General features: G+C 42.2%; 1 protein-coding gene across 2 annotated transcripts in view; it reads left to right on the forward strand.

The window, feature by feature from the left end:
* Window positions 1-9,333, forward strand: part of SLC9A7 (solute carrier family 9 member A7) — a 117,303-nt gene extending 107,970 nt beyond the window's left edge. For both annotated transcript variants that reach the window (XM_075852567.1, XM_075852568.1), the window contains one exon: window positions 1,560-9,333. In XM_075852567.1, the coding sequence (XP_075708682.1) occupies window positions 1,560-1,805 (246 nt within the window). In that variant the 3' untranslated portion in view covers window positions 1,806-9,333. The remainder of the gene's footprint in view (window positions 1-1,559) is intronic.
* The last annotated feature ends 7,718 nt before the right edge of the window (window positions 9,334-17,051 follow it).

Consider the following 17,051-nt stretch of genomic DNA (forward strand, 5'->3'; position numbering starts at 1 on the left):
GACATGGAATACGGCAGCCACAGTCCCATAGGGACTGCGAACGGGTCCCGTCCCATCCACTTCTGTGTACGCCGTCTGTGTGGGAACTTTGCATGCGCCGCTCCCACACAGTCCAATTTGAAATGCGCGCCGTCCGGCGCCATTTTCCTGTGGACCGGAAGTCGCGGCCGGACAGTAAGATTACTACTTCCGGTCGCGGCTTCCGGACTTGTGCACTTGGACCAGTGGCAGCGGACGGGCCGGAGGGAGCCGCGGCGGCAGGAGCAGGTAAGAGATTTCTATGTATGTTCGTGTTTGTGTGTGTTTACTACTGTATGTAAACCTACTACACTGTGTGTTAGCTCAAAAAATGGCGACACACAGTGTAGGAGGTTAGACCGTTCAATCCCCTCGTTTATCCTGGCACTAGCCAGGATAAAGGAGGGGGGGACTCTCAGAGCTCACTAGAGCGAGTGCTTTTTTCCCAATTTTGCAGCAAAAAGCAATGTGGTTGCTTTACCACATGCAATGCTGCAATTTTGGGAATAGCTCCATCTAGTGACCAGCACTGGGAAATATTATAAATTAGAATCTAATTTATAATATTTCCTGACTCGTGAAAAAAATAAAAAAAATTTGAACAATGTTTAATCACCTACACACTAAATGTTTAATTAAAAAAAAAACAAAAACATGTTTTGCTGGCAACACATTCCCTTTAAGTAGTTTTCCTTTGATTGAGCACACCTCGCAAACTAATTATCACAGGTGTCTGAGATTGATTACAATGATCCAAAGAGCCCTAAGACACAATACCATCCATGAGTTTAATTGAAAAACTAATAATTAAATGTTTGACACTTAAATCCAATGTGCATAATAATTTGGAACACGGTGTATGTATTGGCTAATATTTGTATTATTTGTTAATAAATATCACTGTATTGAATCCATATATTAGTAGGTTGTGAGTACCCTATTCATAAGCCAAACACTAGCCAAAAATCATCAGAATCTTTATGGCAGACAGATATGTGTCTAACCTGTTCCATGTGTGCAACCTTTTTGGACTGAATTAGTGGTGTAATTAGATACATAAATGTTAAATGCAGTGATGTGTCTGCCATGCTGCCTTTTTGTTTGGGGGGGGGGGGACTGGCACAATAGGTTATGACTCATTGTGTACCATATTTCTGATATAATAAATACACCAACTCTGGCAGGTCAATAGGAAGTCCCCAGCCAGTCCATCCCCCATAATGCAGCAGTAATAAAATAAGAATACATTTACTTACCCAAAAATCCATGATTTAGTGTTGAGCTGTCGCTGCCACTGGCAGTCTCACTGGCACGGGGGTCCTGGTAACACTGGCTGTAAACAAGTGTGTGGAGGTATAGCATTGTCATCCCGGGGTTTTGTCTTTGGCTCGAGCCTATTTAGGCCACTGCTTAGCAAACTGCACTACTAAAAAAAATATTCCCTCCTTAATGAGCAAGTAAAATCTGAATGTCAAATTTTCGAGTCCTATCCATCTGGATTCAGTCAATTTTTTAAAGCTTTGTTTATTTGTTCTATACAGAACCCAGAGCAGCTGAGGGAAGATGATACAGATTTCATTCTTAATGATGGTGACCTGACCTTAACGTATGGGGACAGCACTATAACCGCCAATGGCTCCTCTGGCTCCCACACAGCCACCACAAGCCTGGATGGCAGAAGAACAAAAAGCAGTTCAGAGGAGGCATTGGAACGTGAACTTGGAGGAGACTATGAGATCACTAACAGGGGAACCCGACTAGTGTTTCCTCTTGAAGAGAATGCATGACATGAAAAGCAAGTAACACAATGGAAGGAAAGATGTATGACCATATGTGGTACCAGAAGCATCTCAGGCCCAGTGTGGTGGTGAAGAGTTGGGTGCAGTTCACACACTAGAAATATGACCATTCCTGTGGTACTGTCGGAGAACCTGCAAGATTATTTTATTTCTTCATCCAATACGGAAACTAAGATTCTTTTGATATGGCACACAAATCTGCAATATAATTTGGCTGTGGAACAATCGTTGCCTGCTACCTCTCCTCTCCTTTCCCGTAGAAACCTAAATTGCTTAATCTCAACTATATATTTGTACGGTAAATGTGACTGCTTTACCCCATCCTGTTTAACTAGCAGCTTTCATTAATAGTGAGGAGAAGCCTCTTTTGAAAAGTGGCTGTCATTTAAAGAGCAAGTGGCAATGTTATGGTGACTGGAAGTGTTAACTGAGATTTCCACAATTCTTGTACTATACAGTATATAGCATCTGAACTGCATGATGACATGGACAGTTTATATAAAGAATAAGATTCTTGTTTTTTTTTATGATTTTGTATATTTAGGTTAATGTATGTGCAATGGTTAAGCATGAATAATAAATGTAAAATAGTACGTAGTGAAATAATCTTACATATTCACAAATATGACCTAGGCTAGTGAAGCAACCCAGTGCACAAATACATGTTTTATGTTTATTCATTGAAGTGCTGCCTTTTCTAAATATACATGTGTTCCAAAATCTGAGCTCAAGCACAATTGCTTAAAGAGCAATTTCGAGCAATTTCATTATAATAAGAGAGCAGAGCAGATGGTATACCTGTGAAGACTGCTATGTGGAAGATGCTTAGGATGTAAAACTTACTCCATGTCATGTGTTTCATCTAGGTCTGGTTTTATATAATTATCAAAGTGCAATATTTTAAGACCTGTAAACTGACAAGAAATTGTACATTACAATTTATTAAAACAGACGCTTTAAATGCTTAGTATCTCCTATGTGCTTTATCGTTAGTTTTATCCTTTTATTTAATGCATAGTAAATAATGCAAATTTCACTCCAACTATTCCCATAATCCATATTTAAAGGCTATGTAAACCTTCAAAAGGCTTTTTTTTGTATGTTCGCTAAGACCTGAATCCGTCAGTCTTGCGGAGCTGACTGGTTCAGTGGGTCACTCAGGATCCCCCTGTTATCTATCACATCTAAGTTATGAACTTAGATGTGATAGATTACAGGTGGATACTGAATGTCAGAGACATGCAGGACCCGATTTAATTACTGAACCGGTCAGTCCCGCGGACCTGACTGGAATAGGATTTAGCGGACCATACAGCTGCTCTGTATATAGAATACAGAGCAGCTGTAGCTCAAAAAGTAAAAATAATTTTTAATAAAAACATTGCAAAGTTGCACCAATCACTGATTGACTATATATATATATATATATATATATATATATATATAGTCAATTTATTTCAAAGGTGTACATAGCCTTTAACATGCTTGCTCAGCTGTAAATGTGTAGTGTTCATTGTGTGATGTGGAGCACGTGGATAAAAAATGGAGGTGTTGTCCATAGCAACCAGTTGGTTTTAGCTGCCATTTTCCTATAGCTGCAGAAAAACAAATTACTCATTAAGTTCAACCTCTGTCAGACCTAACTGTACCCAGAGGAAGGTAAAAAAACAAAAACGTTTTTAATTATTACTTAAAATACCATAAGCGAAGAATCCTCTCACCCTCTTTAAAATGCTGTCATTACTTTGGCCATTACTGCTTCTTGTGGTAAGCATTGCAAACTTTGCCAGCTCTTACGCTGGGTTCACACAGAGTTTTTTGCAGGCAGAAAATCTGCCTCAAAATTCCGTTTGGAATTTTGAGGCAGATTTTGCTCTGCCTGCATGCCGATTTTCGCTACGTTTTTCGCCCGCGGCCATTGAATCGCCGCGAAATAGGCTTTCACTTCCTCCCATCGATGTCAATGGGAGGTCAGAGGCATAAACGCCCGAAGATAGGGCATGACCCTTTTACCCACGAGCCGGTTTTTCCGCTCACGGGAAAAAATGCATCCGCCTCCCATTGGAGGCATTTTCTGCAGTTTTTTGGCGCGTTTTCCGACGCGGTTTCCACGTCTAAAAACTCAGTGTGAACTCCCCCTTACTGTGAAAAACCCTTTCCCCACACATAAATGAGCTCCTCCTCATGTGCACTGTGCAGTTTTTGGAGTACATGTTTCCCATATCTCTTCTTTGTATCGACATTGTATGTATTTATACATATTAATAATATTCCATCTAAGGTGTCTAAACAAGAACCTTTGCCTTTGAACCTGCGAGAGCACCCACCCCCTGCCCTTTTTGGCTGTATTGTCTGGAATTATATATGTATGGCATACTCCATCTAGTGTGTATTATGCGGTTTTCTCTAAAATTGCCCGTGATCGTTCATTCTATCATGATGATGGGAAGGATTATTGGTGCGAATGATCTGCCAATTTTTCTCTTCTAAGTACAGGTAGCTTAACAACTTGCTATAGACAACACCTCCTATTTCCTTTAGCACTACATTTAATTAATGATCTTCAAATGTCTTACTCACTTTTTATTAATTTCTGGTTCCTGAATAGCTAAACCACAAGCATAGGCCACGCACTGCTAGTTTCCTTTGCGACTCAATCATAAGGGATTTAAAAGTAGTATCTTTCAGACAGTTTGTGTGACACTGTGCATGGAGAGCGTCATACAACCTGTGTATTTAAAGGGAATCTGTCCCCTCCTAAAATCCTGCATAACTACTTTGTAAATAGCTTAAAAGATGCTGATTCTGAATCTATAATTTTTATCTTCCTACTCACTTGCATTCTCCAGCTGTTAGCCCACAAACTGCATTCCGCACGATTCTTAGGAGTCCTCTTCATATATCACAGAGCTTCGTAGTCCTCTCTATGCATCATGCCAGTTTGCAGGCTTACAGGGGGGGGGGGGATTTTCAAGAGTAGGAGGATCAGCACTCCTTGTGGAATCTAAGGGTATGTTCACACGTAGTCAACCAAAACGTCTGAAAATCCAGAGCTGTTTTCAAGGGAAAACAGACCCTGCTTTTCAGACGTTTTTTTTTTACCAACTCGCAATTTTCGCGGCGTTTTTCGCGCCGTTTTCGCGGCGTTTTTTACGTCCGTTTTTGGAGCTGTTTTCATTGGAGTCTATGAGAAAACAGCTCCAAAAACGTCTGAAAGAAGTGTCCTGCACTTCTTTTGACGAGGCTGTATTTTTACGAGTCGTCGTTTGACAGCTGTCAAACGACGCATAAATAACAGGTCGTCTGCACAGTACGTCGGCAAACCCATTCAAATGAATGGGCAGATGTTTGCCGACGTATTGTAGCCGTATTTTCAGACGTAAAACGAGGCATAATACGCCTCGTATACGTCTGAAATTTGGCCGTGTGAACATACCCTCAAAGTGTAAAAACAGGCCAAGTGGACAAATTACATAAAGTGTCCATCCCCTCTGATGCGTTCTCATAGGGGAGGAAGTGGAAGTGTGCAGCTGAAATAGGGACCAGGAAAAATACCGCCCACTACAATCAAGTGCGTGCGATCATAGAAAGGTAAAAAAAAAACATGTGAAATAAAACATTTGTTAGATCTCAAAATAGTTACAAAATGTATACAAAAACATTGAATAGTTCATCATAAGATCATTTCTTACATTAAGACCATTGGGGGCTATAGTATTTAACATGCAAATCCTGAATCCCTCACAAATGAAGAGCTTTCCTATGGTCATTGCCTAGTACTGGTTTATTAACCCGCTCAATCCCTGAAAACTGTAAGCTGCTAATATTCCCCTGATCCATGAGGAAAAAGTATCCTAGATGCATTAGAAGGATTTTTTTACCTCCGTATTAGTAGTTCCATTAAAATGTTCTCTAATTCTGGCTTTAAGTGGGTGACTCGTGCTTCCAACATAAGTCAGATTACAAATGGTACAATTTATCTGATATATTATCTGATACTACATGTCGTGTGTTACAATTAATGAATTGTTTAATTTTATGTGTAGTTCCATCAATTGCTGAACTGACATGGTTAATTTGATGTACATAATTACAGCAAATACATATTTGCTCCACACCGAAAAAAAAACTTTAGGTGAAAGCCATGTGTTTTTGTCTTGGTGTAAAATATGTTAAACTGGGGGAAGCATAGTACCTAAGGTGGGTGCTCTGTGGGAGGAAAATTTGCATCTCGGCTCCAGGTAGTGGCGCAAGCCTTCATTCAGAAAAAGGACTGGTAAGTATTTAGACACTATGGATCGTATCAAATTATACTCTTTGCTATATGACGTGACAAACGCAGGAGATGAATTATTGCTATTTTTATGCTTGTTTTTTTCTGTAATAGCTCCGTGCGTTTCCTACCCTCTACTACCTATTCTAATGGCCGTATCTACGGTCCATTGGCGATCTCGGTACTTTAAACGACTACATATTTTGTTGGTTTCGTCCCTATACACCTGTTCAAACAAGCAATTATTTTTTTTGCCCTGAGGGGGAATGCAAGTAAGTAAAATGATAAAAATTACAGATTCTGAATCTGCATCTTTTAAGCTGTAAACGGATCACTGTAGTTTTGGGGGGTTCTCGGAGGTGACAAAGTTTAAAAATAGGCGAGGGCATCGTTTTCATATTATATAAGCAGCAGACTGCTACATGCATGTACTTCTACTTTTATATAATGCCCTCTGGCAATCACTTTTCACCATATATTAAATTGGCAATGTATAACCGCAAACCTACTGCACTCACCATTGCAGCCTGATTTTGGGTATGTTCACGTGGTTTATTTTCAGGCTTATTTCGGAGCACAAAAAAGCATGTATAAGGCCCTGTTCACACTGAGTTTTTTTTTTTTATTTCAATGGGAGGCGGAGGCGTTTTTTTATCGTGAGCAGAAAAACTGTCTCGCGGTGAAAAGAAGTCATGTCCTATCTTCGGGTGTTTACGACTCTGACCTCCCATTGACATCAATGGGAGGCAGAGAAAGCGTATTTTGCGGTGTTTTTTGCACGTAGCACTCAATGGGCACGAGCGAAAAATGCCGTGAAAATCGCGGTAAACGGCGTGCAGGCGGGTCAAAATCGCAAACGGAATTTTGTGGCAGAATTTTTCTCCTGCAAAAAACTGTGTGAACTCAGCCTTATCCAAAATACACTTGAAAAACACCTGCAAACACTACAAAATGCGTCAATCTGCTTACAAACCCCAAAATCCGCTCCAAAAAACGCCTGGATTCGGATGCTGGTTTCCCTTGAAAACAGGCTCATGTTTTTCTGCCTTAAAAATATGACATGTGAACATACCCTTATAGCCTAGAGCTGCAGTCACAATTCTTACGATTGTCAACAAGTAAGTAGTCTGTTTCCAAGGACAGACACATCCCAGCAGTTTAGCCGAGAGCTTATAATACAGTTTTCGTTTTTCCTACACCAGATCATTGTGTAGGATCATCAGTGCCTGGTGTAAAGGCTGCACTTCCTAGAATGGCGCAGGTTCTGACAGTTGGTAACGAAAGCTTGGAAGTTTCAGTTCTGAAGTCTGCAGAATTGTGAGCTAAAATACAGGCTGGAACTCTAAATCAGTGTCAGATGAGTAATACAATGTATTTATAAAGTAATTAAACGTTTTATACGCCAAGAGCATTACTAAATTCTTTGCAATAGGTATGGCAAGTTTACACATGTCACAAGTTCCGAACCACTTAGAAGCTACCAAAAGAAATAAATAAATAAAGTATCATGAAAAATTACAGGCATGGTTTTGCCAATTGTACTGAAGCTCAAGTGAGTAATTCATGATATGTCTTCAGTATCTCGTACATAATCCGGCTTTGCTGAGCTGAATTAAATCAATACTTTGTGTTACAACTTTTAGGAAGTACAGAAAAAACAGGAACTGATGCTGGAGGGCAGTTCCATCAATTTTCAAGTACGTTGTTTATGTACCAGTGGTGAGTGTCCAGGTTAGGCCCTGTTTACATCACGTTTTGGCCCTATGTTTAGCGTGTACATCAAAAAAGCTCCCAAAGTGTTCATTTCGCTCCATTAGCCCAACGGAGGCCAAAACCGTGTCCCAGAGAAGATCAGTGACATAGCTTCCCCAGGCCGAGATAAAAAGCAACCAGGGACCCCCACTGCTTTGAAAGCAACTGGGGACTCCACACCAGCCGCACCGCGGCCCACTATCCCCTGTGACTGCATAACCTTCAAAGCAGCCGGAGTCCCTAGCTACTATCTCGGCCTGGAGAAGCTACGCCATGTGTGTTCATGACATTTCTGTTAAACGAATACTATTACAGCCTATGTGTGACGGATGCCACTGTTGGGCATCAAACACAGCCATAATGTATATGCCGGGAGATATTTCCAGCGTGTTCGTTAAAAGGAGGATGGACAAAAACAGTGTGCACGTAGCCTTAGCCACCTTCGAAATGATAGTAATAAATAAGCATTTCAGAACTGAATTCCTTTTCTATCTAAATACAGTATTTGGCCGCCTACATACTGAACTGAAATAAAACTGGTTTCCTTAAAATGATAGTACTGTCTCTGGAAGTGTATCCTTGAAAACCTGATTGGTGGTAGACTGGTAGGTAGTGCTTTATTGACTAAAAAATATATCTCTTATAGGGTCTATCCCACCTAAACAACTTATCTATCCATAGGATAGGTGATAAGTGTTTGATAGCTGAGGGTCCCACCAATCTAGAGAACAGGATCGCAGGTCCCCTGTTTGAACAGAGTGGCAGATCACGCATCCATGCTGACGCTCTATTCATTCCATATGGGACTCTGAATTAGAAAAGCAGAGCACTAAATTCTATAAGAATATATTGAGAAATGCATCGACACAAAAATAAATTCCTGTTTTAGATTTAAAAAATAAAATGGTGTTCAAGGGTGGACAATCACTTGCAGTACAAATCAATTTTTGTTTTTCAAATTTAGTGTATTTAATAGTAACAGCAATGACTCTTCTAAAACAAATGTTGGTTCACCATATTTTATTCTTCTGTCGCAAAATGAAAAACCTTGTGAATGACAGTATAAAGTATAGCACTAACACAAAGATTCAAAGTCAGATGCAGTTGCACATTATAGTGCCAAGTACATTCATCACATCATATAAAATGGTGGGAAATCAGATGATGGTATAATGGTGGATGCAATGTTTAAAAGTATTGTTGATTATAAAGAAATGCCAAGCCGAGCCCACAGCTGGGTCTATATGGCGCACAAGGTGAGAGATTTCATATGGTGGTGTAATGTATGCTTGATGTCTCCATGGAAGCCAAACACTATTGGGCTTCCTGTTGCCGTTGCCATGTTTACTGTGTAAAACTTTATTTTACGTAGTTTATTGCCCATTGTTTACTGTGAAATAATCTGACACTGGAGAAAGTATAAAGCACTAATGGATTTTATGGAGCTGCGATCTATAGATCCTTGTGAAATAAAAGCTATTCTAACACGAATGTAAATGTGTAACATATTCATTATGAACCTTGCATCCCTTCTTGACCGATTCACTGCCTACTGCAGGGTAATTATTTAAATATGGTTTTACATAAATAAGTTGTACATTTAGTACGAGGTAAACAATTGCACATACAATCCAACAAAGCCACCTGATAGCAGAATTTACCTACAGCATGAATAGACCTGCTTTGCTGTAGAGCAGTGGTTCCCAAACTTTGAGGCTGACAATTGTTTGGGACCCCCCATGACCGTACTTAGCCCCATTTAGTCTGATCTATGTCAACATCATTCGTAGCTAGATGTCGGTATTTCGCTCCATAAGTCCCTGCAACATCGAAAACAACGATAATTGTGCGGGCAGGGGTTTTGGCAGGCTCTAGGTATTTTTACTGCCGTGCGTCGCTGAGGCCCGACTATGGCTGCTGATGGTGGGTCATGTGATATGACCTACCCATCAGTGGCCATAGCAAGGGGTTTAGCACGGGGGGCGAAACATCTGAGTGGGCCCCGCTCACAGAATAATGCCATCAGCTCCCTGCCCCAGCATTGGATTCAACTGTATCTGTGTCCTGAGGACGCAGATATGGTTGAAACCGGGACATGCCACCGGAGTCGGCCCTGGACCCACCATCTCAGTGGGCCTAGGGGCCATCAGTGAGTGGCTCACGAACCCCCAGAGGTCTTCACACGACCCCTCAGGGGGTCCAACCCAGAGTTTGAGAAATACTGCTGTAGAGTAAAATTACTCCCATGGAATACCCTTCGTTTGTGTATTGAGAGAAGCAGATAAAAGCCAAAAAAACTAACTAGAACACCGTTAACCCGGCTCTCTAGCCATTAGACCCAATTTAGACATCTGAAAGTAGCCATATTCAGGCCACAAATCCTGACCCAACCACAGGTCCAATGACCCAAACTAGAAGTAGCATAGGAATATGAAGCTTAGTTCGGATCATTAGAACTGCGGTAGAAATATGAATGTTAAAATGTGGCCACGTTAAAGATGTCTGAATGTGGCCATAGTCAAAGTTCACAGACCATCACTGGTAACGTCTTCGGACATGTTTCTATCTGCCTATACAAATATGAATATATGAGTTCCATACTGTGAATCTGTGTGGAAATAATATAGAGAATCTTATACAGTTGTGCGCAGCAATTATTTGGGCTTGTAGTAAACTTCCAGTGTCCACGGCTCTCTGTAGCCTCCAGAGCAGCTAATAATCATCAGGATTAGGCTTCATACACACTGCAGTGTTGAGCGTAAAGGCACAGGGAGTCCCTGTGGCTCCCTTACAAGAGAGTCAAAGGTACTCCATGGACTGCCGTATGGTGCTCCGTATGGTGCTTCGTACAGCACCGTGTTACCAAGTTACCAATGCTTCTAGAAAATATTTATCTAATATAGGATGCCACCAATAACCTATAGCTTTTTCCCATTCAGAGGCTGAACAAAGCCATAATACGCTCTTCTGCACGAGCACTAAAAATTCTTCATGGAATAAAATGTGTTTTAGGGTTTTCCCCACAATATAATGCCTCCAAAGTGCCACCCCACAATATAATGCCCTCATAGTGCCCCCAACACAGTTTAATGTTCCATAGTGCTCTCCACACAGTATAATGCCCCCATAGTGACCTACACACAGTATAATGCCACCACAGCTGCCACCAATGTACTATAATACCCCAATAATTGACCCCATAGCTGCCCCTTACACCCAGAATTATGCCTTTTCCAATGACTAATAAAATAAATACTCACCTAGTCCCATTCCCACTATAAGCAGAGGAGATCCTCCGGTCTGTGCTGTGTGTGGCACGAGGCTGGCGTTACATTGTGAATAGTGTAGCAATACTGTACCGGTTTCACCATTGGATTTAACTGTGTCTGCTTCTCAAGAATGCCGACATAGTTGAAACCGGGCACATGCAATCGGTTGCCCGGGACAGTGGGACACCACCCGAAATCCAGGTCTGCCCCACTGGAATAGGGGAGGTATGTTTACATTATATGACCGCATAATCCATATTCTCAGACGTATGCATGCCTTGCTTTGCAGTCTTTAGTAGAGACAGAAAAATCTTAAGTGAACTGAATTCATTGTTTCCTAACCTGTCACTAGTATACGAACTCCCTATCTCCTAACTAATCTAATAGGCGCTATGATAAATACAGCGTAAGTTTTTTTCAAAAACGTTTATTATTTTCAGTTATGTCCATTTTTCTAAATATGCTAATTTGGCTATACTTGCCAAATGGGAGGTGAATCTTTGTTTTCACTCTGGGCAGTGTAATGTTTTCTGTATGACGCTGTACAATCCGCATGCAGTTCTCTTTCCAGCCCAGCTATAGTATACAGCTTCCATTCCCGACTGTGTTTTCAACTGGTGATACCTCTGATTGTTTCACAGCTAGAACTGCGATCCTTGTGCCATATGAAAGATTATAATCTCAACTTTCATATGACACCAGAATTTAGGACAGCTAGAGATATGGCTATTTGAAGTGATTTCCCTTCCCTCCAGCCTCAGTCTCTCACACTGTGTGAAGCAGCTTCATGCTGATAGGACAGCGTCAGAGGCTGTGAGGTAGCTCCACCTAAGGAGAATCGCTGGTGTTGACACCTACTTGTCTAGCCTCATTTGTATATTTTTTTTAAAAAAGCTCATAACTTAAAATAATCTTTTTGGGATACAATTTTCACTAGCATCATCAGTGTGACAGCGCCTATTAGATTAGCTAGGAGATTGGGCATTACTAAACTAGTGACAGATCCTCCAAATACGGGGCAAATTTTTGTTCCCCCCCCCCCCCAATTTTTTTTTTATCACATTCCAAGAGCCATACGTTTTTGTTTTTTTTTTTTAATTATTTTTCCTTCTACCTTGCTGGAATGAGAGAAAGTTTTTTTGCAGGGTGCTTTGTATTTTTTTTCAACCGCATCATTTTTGGGTACATACATTTTTTTGGGGAGGGGGGTTAGAAAAAATAAAAGCAGTTAAAGATTAACAAATTTCCCAAAATTTGTTTCGTGGCCAACTCTAACAAATTGGCTGTCCAATTCGATTCCGTCCGAATAAATTTGCAGCGAGCCCTTAAAGTGCCCTGATTGCCCTGTCCCACTCTTTGGCGTCTTCTAGGACTGTATTCAACATTGATTGGGGCACTTGCGATTCCACCCATATAATAAAAAAAAGATACCATACTCTACTTCACTGGCCTTTCGTAGTGACATGTCCCTGCCAGCCTCTTGAGATGACTTCGTTTTTTTCTCATGTGACCATTGAAGCCTGATTGGTTGCAGCGGTCACATGGAATTAAACGCCATCATCTCAGGAGGCCGTCCGGGACGCGTCGCAGCAGTGGTCACCTAGGACAAGACCATGTTCTCTCAGGAGGCCGGCAGGGACATGTCGCTACGGTAGACCAAGGGGCATAAAGTTTTTGGACCGAATTCAATTTGTTTAAAATCGGTTCACTCCTCTTTAAACAGCAGATCAGTCATTTGGTTTTTACGGAATTCACAATGCAGTATAAATGTTAACTTTATTCTGTGGGTCAGTACAATAATAGCAATATCAAATTGATATATATTTTATGTTTTACCACTTTTGCACAATTATTATTTTTCTAAGCATTTTTCTTTTTTTGTTGCCATAACTTTTCTTTATTTCATAGACGATGGAGTCGACATTTTGCTTAGCAGCATTTTGGGGTACATACAACTTTTTTTCTCACTTTTAATTGCATCTTTTGTGAGGCAGGATGAATAAAAAAATGTTTACGCTGTTTAATGTTGCAGGTTAAATAACTTTAGAATTTTATAATTTGAGTCATTACGGACGCAGCGTTACTAATTATGTATACTTTTCTTTTCCTTTATACTTTTGTCAGGGTTAAACTTCCTTCTCCCTGTTATTCCACACCGAATAACCACCTCTCTAAATTGGAACTGAGGGCATGCATGGAGAAAATATACCACGAGACAAGTTGGTATAGATCCTCCCTCAGTGAAGTAGGAAGTGAACTGAACTTTTTTATTGAACAAAGAAACACAAAAAAACTTCCCTGTAGGAAGGTGGGACGTGCTTAAGCCCTATTGGCTCCTCAGCTGTAAGTTCTTCTGTACACTCCTCTTGCATTCCAGGGGCGGTGTCTCCATAGGCGTTTCACTCATGCAGACTCCTTTGTGTTCCATAGATCCAATCTCTTTGTGTAATATACTGATATATATATATATATATATATGTAAGGATAATATTTTTGCAAACAATATACATGGTAATGATCCCTGACACTTTTAGCCAAAATTAAGAATCTTTAACGGGGAAAATGTTGTGTGTATTTATAAATATATATTTTCACACCGCTTTTTTTTTTTTTTTAACGCTGACAGGCATACTTTAGGCCAGGAGTCTCAAACTCGGCCGGGTAAGTGGGCCGCATATAGAAAAAATGGGAAGTTGATGGGCCGCATTACTTTCAAATTTGATACAATACAAAATTATTGTTAATCAATTAGTTATTTGAACTACTATAACACTATATTACTATAATAATACCTCTAGGTTTAAAATTTGAGATATTTCTCCACGTGCTTATTTCAACAATCCAGCTTTCCAGTTTAAGTGTCGCTAAATGCAGTCCGGCGGCTCAGTTAGCACACATGTCAAGATTGGGCAGCCCCATTTTAGATAGTGCCGCAGTGCCCTCTGTGGATGCTGCCGCAGTGCCCTCTGTGGATGCTGCCGCAGTGCCCTCTGTGGATAATGCAACACACCCCTAGATAAGGCCACAGTGCCCTCTGTAGATAAGGCCACAGTGCCCTCTGTAGATAATGCAACACACCCCTAGATAATGCCAGTGTCCTCTTCAGATACTGTCACACACCCACTTGTAGATAACGCCACAGTGCCCTCTGTAGAGGCTGCCACAGTGCCCTCTGTAGAGGCTGCCACAGTGCCCTCTGTAGAGGCTGCCACAGTGCCCTCTGTAGAGGCTGCCACAGTGCCCTCTGTAGAGGCTGCCAAAGTGCCCTCTGTAAAGGCTGCCCCAGTGCCCTCTGTAGAGGCTGCCCCAGTGATGTCAGGGGCTTGCCCAGAGCTGGAGTCCCAGGCAGAGCGCTAGTAGGCTCTTCCTGGGACTCCAGCTGTGCTCCTGACATCACTGGGACTCCTGCTCTGGGGAAGCCCCTGACATCATTGTCGATGTATGGACAGCGATGTCAGAGGCTTCCCCAAAGTCCCGGAGCAGAGCCGATAATAGCGCTCTGCCCGGGACTCCGCTCTGGAGAAGACCCTGACACACTGTCCATATATGGGCAGCGATGTCAGGGAATTCCACAGAGTCCCGGAGCAGAGCCGCACCAGCGCTCTGCTCGGGACTCCGGCTCTGCTGAAGCCCCAGACATCGCTGTTCATATGTGGACAGCGATGTCAGGGAATTCCACAGAGTCCAGGAGCAGAGCCGACACCAGCACTCTGCTCCGCTCTGGGCAAGACCCTGACACACTGTCCATATATGGGCAGCGATGTCAGGGAATTCCACAGAGTCCCGGAGCAGAGCCGACACCAGCGCTCTGCTCGGGACTCCGGCTCTGGGGAAGCCCCAGACATCGCTGTTCATATGTGGACAGCGATGTCAGGGAATTCCACGGAGTCCCGGAGCAGAGCCGACACCAGCGCTCTGCTCGGGACTCCGGCTCTGGGGAAGCCCCAGAGAACGCTGTTCATATGTGGACAGCGATGTCAGGGAATTCCAGAGTCTCGGAGCAGAGCCGATACTAGAGGCTCTATGTCCCGCGGGCCGCAGATGACAGCCCCAGGGGCCGCATGCGGGCCGCATGCTTGAGACCCCTGCTTTAGGCCCTGCCAAAAGCTGCCATAGCAACCCATAGGCACCACACGATTGCGTCACAGCCGACAGGCTGTCAAAGGGAGCTTTGTCCCTTTGTCTAACTACTTAGATGCTGCGATCCGTATTGACGTCAGCATCCAAGGGATTGACCCTTTAGTGACCAACCTATTTTAAACCTTGATGACCAAGCTATTTTTTAAGTTTTTTCATCGTTCAAAGAGCTATAATACTTTTTGCGTCAACATAGCTGTATAAGGACTTGTTTTTTGTGGAACAAGCTGTATTTTTTAATAGCACCATTTTGGGGTACATGTAATTTACTGATTAACATTTATTAACTTTTTTTGGGGCGTAATAGAAAAAACCCCAGCAATTTCGCCACTTTTTTTACGTCTTTAATTTACTCAGTTTACCGTGTTGTATAAATATAATACCTTTAGGCCTCATTTACACGAGCGTGTGCGTTTTGCGCACGCAAAAAAACGCAGCGTTTTGCGTGCGCAAAAGGCACTTGACAGCTCCGTGTGTCATCAGTGTATGATGCGCGGTTGCGTGATTTTCGCGCAGCCGCCATCATAGAGATGAGGCTAGTCGACGTCAGTCACTGTCCAGGGTGCTGAAAGAGTTAACTGATCAGCAGTAACTCTTTCAGCACCCTTGACAGTGAATTCCGATCACCATATCGAGTAACCTGTTTAAAAAAAGAGGTTCGTACTTACCGAGAACTTCCCGGCCGTTGCCTTGGTGACGCATCCTTGGTGACGCGCCTCTCTTGACATCTGGCCCCACCTCCCTGGATGACGCGGCAGTCCATGTGCCCGCTGCAGCCTGTGCTTGGCTTGTGATTGGCTGCAGCTGTCACTTGGACTGAATTGTCATCCCGGGAGGTCAGACTGGAGGAAGAAGCCGGGAGTTATCGGTAAGTCAGAACTTTTTTTTTTTTTTTTACACGTTCACGTATATTGGGATCGGAAATCATGTCTAGGGTGCTGAAACAGTTTAACTCTTTCAGCACCCTGGACAGTGACTGTCTCCTGCCGGGTTTGGTCAAAACGAGTTCGGCCGAACCCGGTGAAGTTCGGTTCGGTCATCTCTAAGACACTCCGTTCGGATGTTTGTAAACAGAAAAGCACGTGGTGCTTTTCTGTTTACATTCAGTTTGACAGCTCTTGCGCGAATCACGCAGTTCGCACGGAAGTGCTTCCGTGCGACCTTCGTGGTTTTCACGCACCCATTGACTTCAATGGGTGCGTGATGCGCGAAAAACGCAGATTTTTAGAACATGTCGTGAGTTTTTTTCAGCGCACTCACGCTGAGCAAAACTCACGGACTGTCTGCATGCCCCCATAGACTCGTATAGGTCCGTGCGACCCGCGTGAAAAGCACGCGAGTCGCACGGACGTATATCACGTTCGTGTAAATGAGGCCTTATTCAGCGGGTCGTTACGATTGCGACAATACAAAATGTATATTGTTTTCTTATGTTTTACTACTTTTACACAGTAAAAACAGTTTTTTCAAAATTATGTCTTCGGTGTGAAGAGCCATAACTTTTTTTATTTTTCCGCTAATGCAGCTGTATGAGGGCTTTTTTTTTTTTTGCGTGACGACTTGTAGTTTCTATCGGTACCATTTTGGAGTACATGTGACTTTTTGATCACATTTGTTTTGAAGGCAGGATGAACAGAAAACAGCAATTCTGGCATTGTTTTTATTTTATTTTTTTACAGCGTTCGCCGAGCGTGTTAAATAACATAATAGCTTTTATAGTTGGGGTCTTTGGTTTTTAGGTTTTGTTTTTACGCCATTCACAATGCAGTATAAATGAGAAATTTGGACGTTTTTGAAGCTCTA

The sequence above is a fragment of the Rhinoderma darwinii genome, chromosome 2, assembly GCF_050947455.1.
Source record: "Rhinoderma darwinii isolate aRhiDar2 chromosome 2, aRhiDar2.hap1, whole genome shotgun sequence".
Classification (NCBI taxonomy): Eukaryota; Metazoa; Chordata; class Amphibia; order Anura; family Rhinodermatidae; genus Rhinoderma; species Rhinoderma darwinii.